General features: G+C 61.6%; 2 protein-coding genes across 11 annotated transcripts in view; one reads left to right on the top strand and one right to left on the bottom strand.

The window, feature by feature from the left end:
• The window catches only part of PIP5K1C (phosphatidylinositol-4-phosphate 5-kinase type 1 gamma), a 52,451-nt gene extending 50,488 nt beyond the window's left edge, over positions 1-1,963 (bottom strand). For all 7 annotated transcript variants that reach the window (XM_063403081.1, XM_063403085.1, XM_063403082.1 and 4 more), the window contains exon 1: positions 1,510-1,963. In XM_063403081.1, coding sequence (XP_063259151.1) covers positions 1,510-1,948 — 439 coding nt within the window. In that variant the 5' untranslated portion in view covers positions 1,949-1,963. The remainder of the gene's footprint in view (positions 1-1,509) is intronic.
• Positions 1,964-2,114: 151 nt separating this feature from the next.
• TJP3 (tight junction protein 3) lies at positions 2,115-13,570 on the top strand. Of its 4 annotated transcripts, none has more exons than XM_063403075.1 (21): positions 2,115-2,910; positions 3,294-3,393; positions 6,342-6,509; positions 6,602-6,726; positions 6,929-7,031; positions 7,209-7,632; positions 7,935-8,038; positions 8,927-9,086; positions 9,175-9,262; positions 9,453-9,517; positions 9,648-9,711; positions 9,850-10,006; positions 10,221-10,329; positions 10,767-10,986; positions 11,293-11,489; positions 11,692-11,787; positions 12,010-12,080; positions 12,182-12,493; positions 12,616-12,882; positions 13,113-13,156; positions 13,264-13,570. In XM_063403075.1, exons 1-21 carry the CDS (start codon positions 2,717-2,719, stop codon positions 13,361-13,363), a joined length of 3,168 nt encoding a protein of 1,055 aa, XP_063259145.1. In that variant the 5' UTR covers positions 2,115-2,716; the 3' UTR covers positions 13,364-13,570. The 4 variants fall into 4 exon arrangements, with proteins under 4 accessions (XP_063259145.1, XP_063259144.1, XP_063259146.1 ...); XM_063403076.1 differs by having other exon boundaries at positions 2,786-2,910; positions 3,161-3,393; XM_063403074.1 differs by having other exon boundaries at positions 13,113-13,570.
• Positions 13,571-13,735: the final 165 nt, after the last annotated feature.

Here is a 13,735-nt window from a genome sequence, read left to right as displayed (position 1 = left end):
GCATAAGGTAAGACAGCCTACAGGTTCATAAATTCAGATTTACTTGCTCATCGAAGAAGAAAAATGCATGCTTCCTGCTTAAATCCTTCTTGAGCAACAGTCTCCATAGGCACTTTGCCTAGTCCTGAGCAACAACTCTCTATCCTCCCTAAAACCCAGATATGTGACAGAGAAATCAGCAGGACAAATGATATTTTAATTGTTCATTAGTGTCCCTCCCCATGGCAGAAGGGTGGAACATGATGGGCTTTAAGGTCCCTTCCCTATCAAATCCTATCAAACAGTCCCTGTTCTGTGACTCCGATCAGCAAGAGGTTCTCTCTCACTCCCTTGGCATCACTTGCCACCCCTGCCCCTGCTGGGAGAACACTCCCAAAAAGAAGTCCAAGGGTGTGTGTGGGAGCACAGCAAGCAGCCTTGGGAACGCAGGCTGCAGGCTGCCAGTCTCTGCATTTCTTTGCAAGGCCGAGGAACTGCAGCAGGACGGCTGGGGACAGCTTCCCTCAGCCCAAACCTCGGCACCTTACCCAAAGTTACACCCCCATCGCGGCAGATGACATCTGCGAAATGAGCATGGCTTCCACTGTAATTAGCTGGTTCTCAGAAGATCTAATGATGCTTATTTAAAGGCCTGATGGCACGGAGATCACTGTCATCACACAGCCAAACCCTCTGAGCACCCCCGGGCTCTGGCAGGTGCCCGGAGCTCCTCACCGGGCTTGCGGAGGACCGTGTCAGCCCGGCAGCAGAGGGGCTGAGCATCACGAGCACGGCTCAGCCAGAAATCCTGAGGCTGTTCATGAACTAGAAATAATTAGGCAGCGGTGGAGGCGGGGGCAGGTGCACAGGCACAGCCTCACGGATCCATCCTGCCACTCAGGAACCCCAAACCTTCTGTTAATGCTTGCCAGGCTTGCTCTGGGCCCCGACAAACAGGCTCCCTCCGGCGGGAGAGACCCCGGCCGGCGGCAAAGCCCCCCGCCCCCGAGGTCTGCCCGGCCGCCTGAGGAAGTCCTCCACCCCGAGCCTGTGATCGCCGGGGAGCGACCCCCGAGAGGGGATGGGGCAGGACGGCCCCGCCACGGCCCCCCAGGGCCAGTTCCTAGACTGGGAGTAGCGCTGGGGGTGGGCGGCCTGTGCCCGGCACGGTGGTCTGGGCGTCGCCGTCGCCCGTCGCAGCTCCGGGAATCCTGGGGGCAGAAACGGAGGAGCCCCATCCCGCTGTTCCCCGGTGTCCCGGGAGTCCCGTGCCGGGAGCGGAACCACCCCGGGTCCGGGGGAGAAGGGGGGAAGGGAAGCAGCAGTTGGACAGGACCACGCGGTATCTGGGGGGGGCGCACTCCGGGGAGGGGGGGGCTAGACCGAACCACTCCGAGCGCCCTGCGGGGGTGCCCGGCCGGGCTTACGGCTGGGCTGAACCACTGCGAGCCAGCAGGACGCGGGGACACGCCGGAGCCCGGCCGGGTGGGGGACAGCCAGGGGCGGCCTCCGGTGCTCGCGGCGCGTTACCTCCTGACGCGTCCGGTCCCCCTACGCCGGCCTCCGGAGTGATGGCACCGGCACCCGCCGCGGCCGAACCCTCCGCCTCCTCAGGCACCTCCAGTTCCATGGCGGCCGCGGGCAGGCGCAGCCCCGGGGCAAGAGAGGCCCCAGACAGGCCAGCGCCCGCCGCCGCGCTCCTCTCGGATACCGGCCGCGGCGCGGGGGACCCTGGGAGCGCCGGGGACCCTAGAACGCGGGTGGCGCCGCGGCGAGACACGCCCCGAACAGTGCCGGAAGCACTGCGGGGCTTTTCCGCCGGAGTTAATGGCGATGTGGCGGAGGGCTGTCCCGATAACCGGCGGGCTGTGGGATTCGACACGGGGGGAGGGAGAAGGGAGGCGGCAGCAACTTCCGCCGCTTCCTCACGGTGCGGCGACCGCGACACCGCCGAATGAGGGGGAAACATCACAGGGTCGGGGGGCGAGGCCTGTGGTCACCATGAAACCGGGGCGGGGCTTCGCTTGGGGCTTGGTCTGGCTGCCAGTTGCTATGGCAGTGGAGGCGGGGCTCACGGGGCGGGGACTCTGCCGGTCGCCAATGCAGCGGGGGCGTGGCTCAGGCGGAGGGGCGGGGCTCCGCGGGGGCGTGGCCAGCGCGGCATGGCAGAACCCGCGCCCCCCGTCCCGCCACGGCTCGGTTCCCACCGCTCTGCCCCCGCTGGATCGGGGCCCTCCAGGAGCCTTCCCGGTGCCGGACGCTGCGTACCCCCTCCCCCCCCGCTTCCGTCTCCGAGAGCTCCCGGTAGCTGCACAATCAGCCGGGCTGGACTGGGCCTGCCGTGCACCGGGACTCGGACACGCTCCCTCCACCCTGCGCTGTCCCGGCGCCGTTCAGTGCTGCAGGTTCCGAGCCTGGGCCGAGGCCCAGCTCCTCCCGGCCCCGCGGCACCATCTAGTGGCGCTGCCCGGCCCGGGTCAGCCCCGGGGCACGGGTCAGCCCGGGCCGGCCCCGCCGGTTCTCGGAGCCCCGGGGCCACACGTGTCCCCGATGGGTAGCCGCGGCTGGGAGGCAACGCTGGAAACACCGGCACTAATGAACCTGCTCGGCGGCCCCGGCCTCCGCCAGAGGGGCTCCCGACTACGGCTGGTCGTGGGGAGCGGCGGGAGCTGCTCCAGGCTCTCCGCGGAGCTCGGCCGGGAGCAGCCGAGGAGGGAGCGGAGGGGCAGGCGGCGGCATGGCTCCTGCTCCGGGGTGGCGGCTGTGGGCCGGGGGCTTCCGCAGAAACTGGTCCCCCCACGCCGGCTCGGCGCTGGGCTGGGAGCGGTACCGACCCCGGCGGGAGGCGGAGAGTCGCGGCCTGAACCTGGTCGCTGTCACTGCCGGAAAGCGGCCCCGCCGGACGAGGGATGACGGGAGCCTGGTCCTCAGGTGCGGACAGGGGCGAGGGAAGGGGAGGAGACGGAGTAGCAGCCATCACCAGCTTCCCCCACACCTTCCAGGACAGGGATTCCCAGGTTGGCCCCCGTGTCTGTCCCGTCTTGGGGCAATGGGTAACGCTGGGAGGGTTTGGGGGTCTGAGGCAGCGTCGCACTGCTCCCCTGGACAGGGCAAGGACTGGGGGGGAGGGACCCCTCTTTGCTGGCCACCACCAGCATCCTGTGAGCCTGTCCCGGTGCAGCGCTGGGAGGGCGGTGAGTGCAGGTGGCTGAGCCACCCTCACGGTGGAGGACACCAGGGACAGCCCTCCGCGAAGTCTGCTTGTGCCCAGGAAGCCGCCCCGGGACCCCCTTCCTGCTCCTTCCCCGCTGCAGGCAGAGTCTGGGCCACAAAGGGTTACGCAAGGCACCCTGGAGTGACACCACTGCCACAAGCCCGGGAGCTCAGCTCCTTCCTGGTCGGATCCCAGGCTCGGTGAGTGCCTAATTCTATCCCCCGGGATCTCTCGGCCGTGCTTGCTGTCTTTCAGCCGTGCTTTCACCTGGGCAACCGGCTGTGCTTTGTCCCTCTCTGGGTGGCTCCAGGACCCGGTGACCCTCCTGGAGCTCTGCCCCGTAGCAGGGAGATACCCCGAAGGATCAGAGCTGCACGCCCCAGGGCTGGAGGACGTGCCTCGCTGCTGCTGATTTACACTCGGTCCGGAGCAGTGCTTCCAGAGACCTTTTCCCAGAGCAGGGGGTTGGGATCATCGCTCTGTGGATGAGGTTGGGATAGAGCAGCCTCTGGAGAGATTCGGGACCTCAGTACAGCATGGCCAGGACCAGACAAGGGACGAGTGGTTTTGCAGCACTGGCTGAGAGCAGAGACTTCACTGATCCTAGGGAGGCTTTGAGGTTCAAAGGATCAGGACCCCTATCAGGGGAGGGGGGATTGGGAAATATTGTAAGTGGTGGGGTTGGCTGTGTGCACAGGTGGGGACAGTGTGTGTCACGTTCTGATAAATGATCCCCCGACTCGTTGCTGTCCCCATGGTGGGCATTGTTGGTGGCATCACCAGAGGCCAGGCACAGCCCCGAACTGGAGACCTGGCAGTGGGATGAGCTGCCCCAGCACAGCTTGGCTTTGTTTGGCTTCAAAACTCCTGCAGGGCTTCAAAACCCTGCTGCCACGGTACATGTGTGGGGCAGCGTGGGGCTCCCAGTGCTGCCGGTGCCCAGTGCTGGGTGTGTCAGGCTGGGCCATGGTCAGCTCTGCCCAGATACTGCCTCTCCCTGCGGGGCCATTCCAGGTGCGGGCTGGTTTCTATCGGAAACCGGCTGAGCCGGCTCCTCCTGCTGCCAGCCTCGGCCTTTGGCTGGTGCAGGCCCTGCGCCAGCTCTTGCGGGGGGACTGGGGACAGGGACAGGGCTTGATAGCACTGTGGGCACACTGCCTGTGCTGCTGGAGCTGCTGCCATCCTCATGCTGCCCTAGCCACTGCTGAGGAGAGCAGGACAGCAGTGGAACCCAAGTTTGTGGCCAGTTTGTGGCACCATAGTGGTGGGACAATCGTGGGAGCCAGCTGGGGACTGTGAGGGGCTGTGTTGAGTGGCATCAGGGGTGGGTCTGGCACAATAAATATCACCATCCTAGGGAGGGGGATGATCTCGCTGCACCAACTTGGTGTCTCTTGGACCTATAATTCACACTGTGTCACATGCAGGTGTCCAGAGAGCACAAACAACACTGGTGACACACCTGAAACCACCCCAATGCCACACAGGGAGTTCCTGTTTATTATCAGCTTTCCCAGTGCCAGGAGAGTGGGTGCTGCCACACTGGGGTCCTGCCCAGCCCCAACTACCCCCTGATCCCACATGTCCCTGTGTGGCAGGGAGGCACTTGGGCTGGTTTCGGCAGCTGGTGACACAGAGGGGACTCTGCCCTCCACACCCATGGCTGCAGCCAGCCCGTCTGGTGAATGATTACCCAGGCCCTCCCCAGGGCTGCAGTGAGCTGGGCCTCATTCCATGGGCTCAGGCTGGTCTCATTTTGGGGGCTCAGCCAGCTGCCTCAGCACTGCTCCAGCCAGGGCTGCCCATAGGATGTCCTTGTGCCAGGGCTGAGCTGTCTCACTGTCACAACAGGGCTGGCTGCCCATTGCCAGATCCCTGATGTGGCATCACCCCGGCATTGCCCACAAGGTGTCTCTGTGTCCCACCAAAGCTGCCCCGTGGCCAGTTGCCAAAGGGCTTGTGGAGGTTCTGAGCTCCCTGTGGCACCAATGTGGGCATCCCTGGCTGGGCTTGAGGGTGGCTGAGCTGTGTTGGGGGCTGCTAGGAATGAGCACAGCCACTCCAGAGCTCTTGGACACCATGGCCGTGAAGTGCCATGGGAACTGGGGGGTGTTCCGTTTGGAGAAGGGTGCTCAGGGGACCTCATTGCTCTCTACAGCTCCCAAAAGGGGATTGTAGTGAGGTGGGGATCAGCCTCTTCTGTCAAGTGTCAGGACCAGAGGAAATGGCCTCAAGTTGTACCAACAGAGGTTCAGATTAGATACTAGATACTTTTTTCACTGAAAGAGTGGTCAGGCAATGGAGTAAGTTGCCCAGGGATGTGCTGGAGTCATCATCCCTGGAAGCATTCAAGAGGCATCTGGATGTGGCACTAGGGCCATGGTTTAGGGGTGATTATGGTGGTGTTGGAGTGACGGTTGGATTTAATGATCCTGAAGGCCTCTTCCTGCCTTGATGATTCTGTGATTCTGTGAGGCCCTGATCAAAGTGGCCTGTCCCTGTCCCACTCCATGGGAACTGGTGGGAGGCTCTGGTCCTGCTGTCTCCCACCATCATGGGAACACATGTCTTTCTGGGTTCATGCTGACATTCCCTCCAGGGAGACAGGTGTAGATCCCTGGGCCCATCCCAGGAGTTTCAGCCTTAAAGAGACATTATTCTGTCAATCAGGCTCATCTGCCTTAGGTGGAAAACATTGGATTTGGGGAGAACCCAGGGAAACCAAATGGTAAAACTGGGGCAGTGGTATGACCAAATCAGCTGGCAGAGCTGCTGGAGCCCAGAGTGGGTGGACAGGCACTGAAACACCATCCAGAGCAGCACCCCAAGGCCTGCCAGATCCAGGAGGACACAGCAGAGTCAGACCACGAGGATGGCATGGACAGTGGGTCCCAGCCATAGAGATGAGTCCTGTCTTTGTCCTGTGTAAAACCTCCCCTTCCGTGGACATGTGTCTGAGGGCATGGAGAGGACCCCCAGGGGTTGATTTCATGCGGCAGAGGCAGCTCTGGGTTTGCAGCCATGCAGGGTTAGCTGGAGTGGAACATAGTGACCAGTCCCGATGTCCTGGCACCATGGAGCTCTGTCCCCTGCAGTCTCACAGTCCCTGGTGCTTATGGCTCAGTTTTGCTGCTGCTTTTTGTTGCAGCCTGATGTTGGATTGAGGAAGGGGCCAGCTGCTTCAAAGAGGAGCTGGAGCCGGTCAGAGTCCCCTGGCCGTCGGGCTGCCACTGTCACTCTCCCCAGCTTGTGCTGGTGGGTGCCCACCATGGAGGAGATGGTGATCTGGGAGCAGCACACGGTGACTCTGAGCAAGGTGAGTGTCACCTGGGGTGGCCCCACCATGGGAGGGGACAGAGTCTGTGAGGTCAACTCTGCCTGACCTCCCTTCTGCCCATGCCCACTTAGGACCCTCACCGAGGCTTTGGGTTTGCTGTCTCCGGAGGCCGTGACCATCCCAACAGGATAACCGGGGACACAGCGGTGTTTGTTTCGGATGTGGTGGCTGGGGGACCAGCAATGGGTCAGCTTCAGTGAGTGCACAGGGACATGGAGCCATAGGGGGTGCTCACTGCCATCAAGGGTGGGAGAATCACTCCTGCTGGGACAGGGCCAGCACCACTGTTGCCCTGCCTGGCTGGAATGGGATCCCTTGGGGTACCCTCACCACCCTACCAGCTCCTTGGGCTGGGAGCTGTGCCTGGGACAGAGTCACAGCTGCATTTTCCCTTCCAGGAGGAAGGATCACATCGTGATGGTGAATGGCCTTTCCATGGAGAATGTCCCATCCTCCGTTGCCATCCAGACACTTAAAACCTGTGGCAAGATCGCCAACATTGTGAGTGTCCTCTGTGATGGGACGGGGGCTGGCACCATGCTCACACTGTGCCTGTCCCCACCCCAGATCCCCTGTCCACACATGCCAAGGGTTTGGGGCTTGGGAATTGCTGCAGGGACATCTCCTGGCAGAGACAGCTGTACCCACCATCCTCTCCTGCTCACTTTGCACCTGCAGACGCTGAAAAGACCAAAGAAGATTCACCTCCCTGTGAGCAAGAGCAGTCCTGGGTCCCCTGCTGTGCCCCGGAGATACGACTCAGATGATGACCACAGGCTGCACTGCTCCCAAGATGACCTGGATCACAGCCAGGGCTATGACGGGGACTCATCCAGCGAGAGGAGCTCAGGTCACCACCATGAAGATCGTCACCACCACAAGCCGGTGTCAAGGAGCCGGAGGCGAAGCCAGGACAGCAGCCACCGTATGCAGAGCAGCTCCGATCGGAGAGGCCACGGCCGACACTGCTCTGCCAATGGCTTTGGCCAGGATGGGGACACCAATGGGCTGGCCCTGGTGTCAGGCTTCAAGCGCCTACCTCGCCAGGATGTGCCAATGAAGCCCATCACATCGGTCCTGGTGAAGCAGAAGCAGAATGAAGGTGAGGCCCTCCTACTCCTGCTGTTCTTGGGTCTTGTTGCCTGATTTTTGGCCATGCCTTCCCCCAGAGACGAGACAATAGTTGGGTGGGTGTGACAGGACCTGGCTGCAACAAGGGGACAATGCATGCCATGCTCGGTGCACCAAACCTCCTGCCCTCAGCTGGGGGCTACAGAGCTCAGTTTTGGGGCTTGCCAGTACCCCAAGGGGAGCTGGGGCTTGTAGGGATGGTGCCGAGGGGGGACCTTGAGAGAGTCTTGCATCTGCCTGACTCTGCTACCATCATGGCTCTCTCTGGTGCAGACTATGGCCTGAAGCTGGGGAGTCAGCTCTTCATCAAGCACATAGTGGAGAGCGGGCTGGCAGCCAAGGGCAACTCCTTGCAGGAGGGAGACCTCATCCTGAAGGTATGGGGGCCCCAGGGTGCAGAGCACTCACTGGGAGTCTCATCTGTCCCTCTTTGGAGGGCTTGTCCCCTGGCTGGTGTCACTGTGGGGCCCAGCCATGGCCATGCTGGAGGCAGTTCTGTCTGCCCACTCCCTGCCCCAGCCCCCCTGGCTGTCCCAGGGACCCTGCAGGGACTCTCAGGGCTCAGATCACTGTTGTCAGGGCTGGTGGCATGTCCTGCTGGCACAGTGGAGTTGTGTCCACCCCACTGTCCCCACGATGTGTGGTCCTCCACTGTGTGTCTGTGTCCCCACTGGATGACAGTCACAGGTGTTTGTCAGATAAAACTATGTTTAAAGTATTTGGGGAGGAGGAAGTAGAAGGGAGGGAGACCCTTTGTTTACACACTTGGTCCAGGCAGACCTGTGGCTGCTGGGAATTGGTGCCAAGGTGACTCTGGGGTAAACAGAAGGGATTACATCTCACAATCTCTTGGGGAAAAGCAGCTACCATTCAGGGAGATCCCAGCCCCAGGGCTTGCTTAGGGCCTGACTCCCTGCATCAGGCCAGGGCATGGAAGAACTGTGCTGGGGCTAGGGCAAAGGAAAACTGAGGTTCAGGTGTCTGAGGGGTTCATACAATCCTGCCTCCAGGCAGAGCCCCAGGCAGGTGGAAGTGGGTGTTAACGAACCATGCTGGTGTTTCCTCTGTACAGAATGAGGTCACATTGGGAAGCAGCCAGGAACAGGGACACAGAATAGGTGAAGCTGCAGGAGCTGGGGCTGGGCTGGACGGGCTGGAAAGGGACCAGAAAGATGGCAGTCAGAGCATCCCATCCCAGCGGGGTGTTCCTGGGGGTGGCTTTCCCAGGAGCAGGTGCCCTAAGGCCTCCCACTCTGCCCCTCCAGATCAATGGGGTAGCCAGCCAGGACATGTCCTTGGCTGAAACCCAGCAGCTCATCGAGCAGACAGAGGGCATCCTGACCCTGCACATCCTCCGTGACCACCGGCAGTTCCTGGTCAACATCCCTGACGTTGACAGCCAGAGCGACAGCTCCCGGATGGATGGTGAGGAGACACGGTGCCAGGGCCAGGGTCAGATATACAGCACAGGAGCTTCACGGCCACTGAGGCATCTCCCCTCTTGTGGCTGCAGATATCTCAGATATTGACTCCGAGCTGTCCCACCCACCATCTCCAGAGGCCTCCCCACGACCTGCAGCTGCTGCCAGGACAAGTTCAGTGTAAGGCCCACGCTGTCCCCATGAGCCCCTCTGTCCCCTGGCAGATCCTGCTGTGTTCTCCATCTGTCTGGGGATGCTCGTTTTCTATTCCTAAGCCAATATCCCTGGAGGTGGTACTGCCATTCCCAGCTTGCTCTGCTGTCTCCACTGCCCACATGCCCTGCTTAAATCCTGCTCAACCTTGTTCCAGGGAGAGGAGACGATTGAACAGGGAGCCTGTGGCTGAGGTGACTGTAGCTGATGCTCGGGGCCCAGGTGAGTGGACTGGGCACTGAGGGCTCCAGGCTCCTGTGCATCTCCACTGCCTAAAGCCCGGGCAGAGCTGTACCAGGGCTGTGCCTCGGCACAGCCACTGCTGCTCCTAGATCAGCTCTCCTTCCTGCAGACCTTCTGGAAGCCATGGAGTGGGATGGCCGCAGCCCCACTGCCCAAGCTGCCCACAAGGACAGGTATGTCTGCAAGAGGCAGGGGGGAATGGCTGGGGGACATGAGGAGCTGCTGTGTCACAGGGTTGGGGTGACAGGGTCAGAGTCTCCCTGTCCTGTCCTTGCATGTCACCACTGGGCTGACTGTACTTCCTGTGGCAGGTACAGCACCAACTCCAGGGTTGTGCGGTTTGTGAAGGCCAAGAGCGTGGGGCTGCGGCTGACGGGCGGGAACGATGTGGGCATCTTCGTGGCGAGTGTGCAGGAGGGGAGCCTGGCTGACAGCCAGGGCGTTCGGGAAGGTGACCAGATCCTGCAGGTACCCAAGGCTGAAAATGCTCCATATGCTGCTGCACCTGGACTGGCCCCAGCCCTATGGGGTCCAGTATATCCCCAGGGTATCACCTCCAGGGTGACAGGGAACAGTTCCCTCTCCCACTCTGCCCTGGGCACTGCTGTCCCTGGGTCCCCTGCTGGTGCCCATGCCTTCTGTCCTGCTGGCAGGACCCTGTCCAAGTGCTTTTCTGTGGCAGGTGAATGACACCAGTTTCCAGAACCTGACCCGTGAGGAGGCTGTGGAATACCTCATGGCCCTGCCCCCGGGAGAGGAGGTCATGCTGTGGACCCAGAGCAAGCAGGACAGTGAGTGGTGACCACGCTCATCCTGGGCTCGTGTCTCTCCATGCTCTGTCTCTTCTGGGCAAGCTTCAGACCTACTGAACTTGCCATGGTCCTTCCTGTCCCTGCAGGGTGGTCCTTACCCCCTCTTCCTCCTCCAGAGAGCTGATGGGAGGGGACCAAACCATCCCAGCCCTGTTTGTGCCTCAGCTTCCTGGAGCACAGGGGCTTTCTGGCATTGTGGCTCAGCCTGGAGAGTCCAGTATGTACTGGGGAGTCAGATCCTACTGTCCCCAGCATGCTTGAGAGTGCCATGGGAGGAAAAGGTGTCCTCAATGCCCTCCTTAGCAGCAAGGGCTCCTGTGCAGCCTCCCAGCCACCTAATGCCTTCCCAAATTTCTCCAGCATCTTCTTCCTGAGCCACCTCTTCCCCTGATGGTCCCTCTTGCCCTGGGCTTCAGTTTACAGGAGAATGATCTCATCCAATGTGGGCGACTCGTTCTACATCCGGACACACTTTGACTTTGAGAAGGATACGCCATCAGGGCTCAGCTTTGTCCGTGGGGACGTGTTCCACGTGCTGGACACCATGTACCGGGGCAGGCTGGGGAGCTGGCTGGCTGTGCGCATGGGCAGGGACCTGCAGGAGCAGGAAAAGGGCATCATCCCCAACCGGAGCAGGTAGGGATGGGGCCAGGAACAGCTCCTAGACAAGCAGAGCCAGAGAAGGCTCTCAAGTGAGCTGGGGACATGGATGGTGGGCTCAGTGAGAGGCAGGGCAAGGGCTGGTGGACAATGGTGGGAAACGTGAGTGGTGAAATACCTTCTCAGGGTGGTGGGGCAGCTGACGGTCAAGGTGTCCAGAGTCTCACAGAGAGAAGTCTACCACAGCCTCACTGGGCTGTGCCACCTAGCAGGGGTGCCAGCTTCTCCTGACCTTCTCCTCAGACTCAGAGGCTGCAGGTCCTGAGCCCTCTCCTCTCCCAGGGCCGAGCAGATTGCCAGCCTGGAGTCGGTGCTGAAAGCCACATCTGGTGCCAACCCCTCTGGGGCAAGGGCCGAGTTTTGGAAGCTGCGGGGCTTGCGGGGAGCCAAGAAGATGCTGCGGAAGAGCCGGGAAGACCTGTCTGCCCTCACAAAGCAGGGGCGCTACCCACCATATGAGAGGGTGGTCCTCAAGGAAGGTGGGCACCAGGACAGCCTGACCCACCTTGGGGACATTGGTCCTGGGGCTGCCCTGCTGTGGTGCTGATGGGCCCCCTTCTCCTGGGAGGAGCAGGGCAAGTTGCAGGCCTGTGGGCACCATGAGGAGTGGGGCTAGGTGCTTGGGTGCTGGGAGTGCTGCCCTTGCCCTCAGCCACCCTGAGCACCTCTGTCCTCCCACAGCCAGCTTCAAGCGGCCAGTGGTGATCCTGGGCCCCATCGCAGACATCGCTGTGCAGAAGCTGAGCAGGGAGCTGCCCAAGCTGTTCGAAATTGCCCGTAAGTGCCCCCACACTGGGGAGAAAATATCCAGCAGCCAGACCCTGTGAGAGTTCGTTACTTTTGGCTCCCTCCCTATGACACCCCAACACCTTCCTGGGCTCATTTGCCCTCTGCCCTCCTCTCCCTGAGGGACACAGCCCTGAGGCTGGGCATGGCCATGCCCAGGCTGGGGCTGTCGGAGGTGCAGCCCCCCTCATGCCCCATCTCGGTGTCCTGCAGCGAGTGTGCCTCGAGATGGGGCGTCGTCCAAGGTCATCAAGCTGGACTCGGTGCGGCAGATCGCAGAAAAGGTGAGACCTTTCCCATGTCCTTGGAGCCAGCTGGGGCCTGTGGAAAGCCCTTGGCCCCCATCCCTGCTCCCAGCAGGGCTGATGGCTGTGCCCTGCCCCAGAACAAGCACGCCTTGCTGGACATCACACCCTCAGCTGTGGAGCGCCTCAATTACGTGCAGTACTACCCAGTGGTGGTGTTCTGTGAGCCCGAGAGCCGGCAGGGCATCAAGGCCATGCGGCAGTGGCTGGCCCCCGACTCCAGGAAGAGTTCCCGGCGCCTCTATGCCCAAGCCAACAAGATGAAGAAGTATTACAGCCACCTCTTCACGGCCACCATCAGCCTCAGTGGCAGCAGCAATGCCTGGTATGAGCAGATCCAGGACATCATAAGGACACAGCAAAGCCAGCCTGTTTGGACAACAGCAGAGCAGGTATGGGGCACAGGCTCTCTGTGGTGAGGCTTGGCCTCCTGGGGCTGCTGCTAGGCAGGTGATGGGGCTGCACACAGCCCCCATGGCTCGGGTCCCACATCTCCATCATCCCTACCCCTCAGGCAGATGTTGCACCCGAGGACAATCTGGACCTGCTGAACCCACCGAGCACAGTGGCCTCAGGCTACCTGACGTGTGACAGCCACGCCAACAGCGACTACGATGACACAGATGGGGAGGCAGGTGCCTACACTGACTGCGAGGCAGAGGATGCCTGTGACCAGCCCGGGCTGGCCCGTTCCTCTGAGCCAGCACAGCTGGACCCAAGCCATGGCTTTGACTCCTCCCAACCAACACAGCTGGCCCCAAGCCACAGCCAGAGTGAACAGGTGGGTTGTCCCAGACTGCTACAAGAGCCTGGTGGGGCAGAATAGGGTGGCATAGTGCTTGGCTCTGGAGTGCAATTCCCACCCTCATGGCACAGGCAGGGTGTCACCTGTGGCTGCTGCAGGGTCCAGCTGTGCATCTGTGCCCAGCTCTGGGTATCCAGGGGCAAACGCCCCAGGCTGAGGCACAGCCTCTGCCCTGCCCCTGACTCCTCCCACCTCTCATTCCCCAGGTACCTGAACGGCCACGGCAGGACAGGCGCTATGACAGCATCAGGTACCCTGTGCCCCGGGGTGGGGATGGCAGCCGCCCAGGGCTGGGGACAGTCCCGCAAGGGCACAGTCCCTGTCACGCAGAGCCATCACCACCCTTCTGTCCCCCAGGGAATATGAGCATGAGGCAGTGAAGAGGAGGTTCACACGGGCCAGGGATGACTCGGACCAGGATGAATGCTATGAGTGGGGCCCAGCCACAGATGTGTAGTGGAACTGCTGGCCTGTCCCTCCAGGCCAGCCCTCGCACAGCCCTGCACAACTGTGTGCAGCTGACAGCTCAGGTAGTGTCCCTGTGGCCAGGCTTGGCTGGGTCCAATCCTGCTATACCCTGCATCACCAAGTGCCTGCACTACCATGTGCCTTCTTTCCTTTTGGCCACAGCCACTGCTATGGAATAAAAGGGATGTTTGGATCAGCTTGGGCTGTTTCTGGGGGTGCTGGGTGGCAGCATACAGGGGAGACCCTGTGCAGCAGGGTGGCCTTGCTGGGACCCAGGCCCCTCCCTGGCCAGTGGCCCCATGTACGATGAGACATCACAGCGGGAATTGGGGCATGGCACTACTGCAGGCCTGGGACGTGA

This window comes from Prinia subflava, chromosome 8 (genome assembly GCF_021018805.1).
Source record: "Prinia subflava isolate CZ2003 ecotype Zambia chromosome 8, Cam_Psub_1.2, whole genome shotgun sequence".
Taxonomy (NCBI): domain Eukaryota; kingdom Metazoa; phylum Chordata; class Aves; order Passeriformes; family Cisticolidae; genus Prinia; species Prinia subflava.
This window is presented reverse-complemented; position numbering and strand designations above follow the sequence as displayed.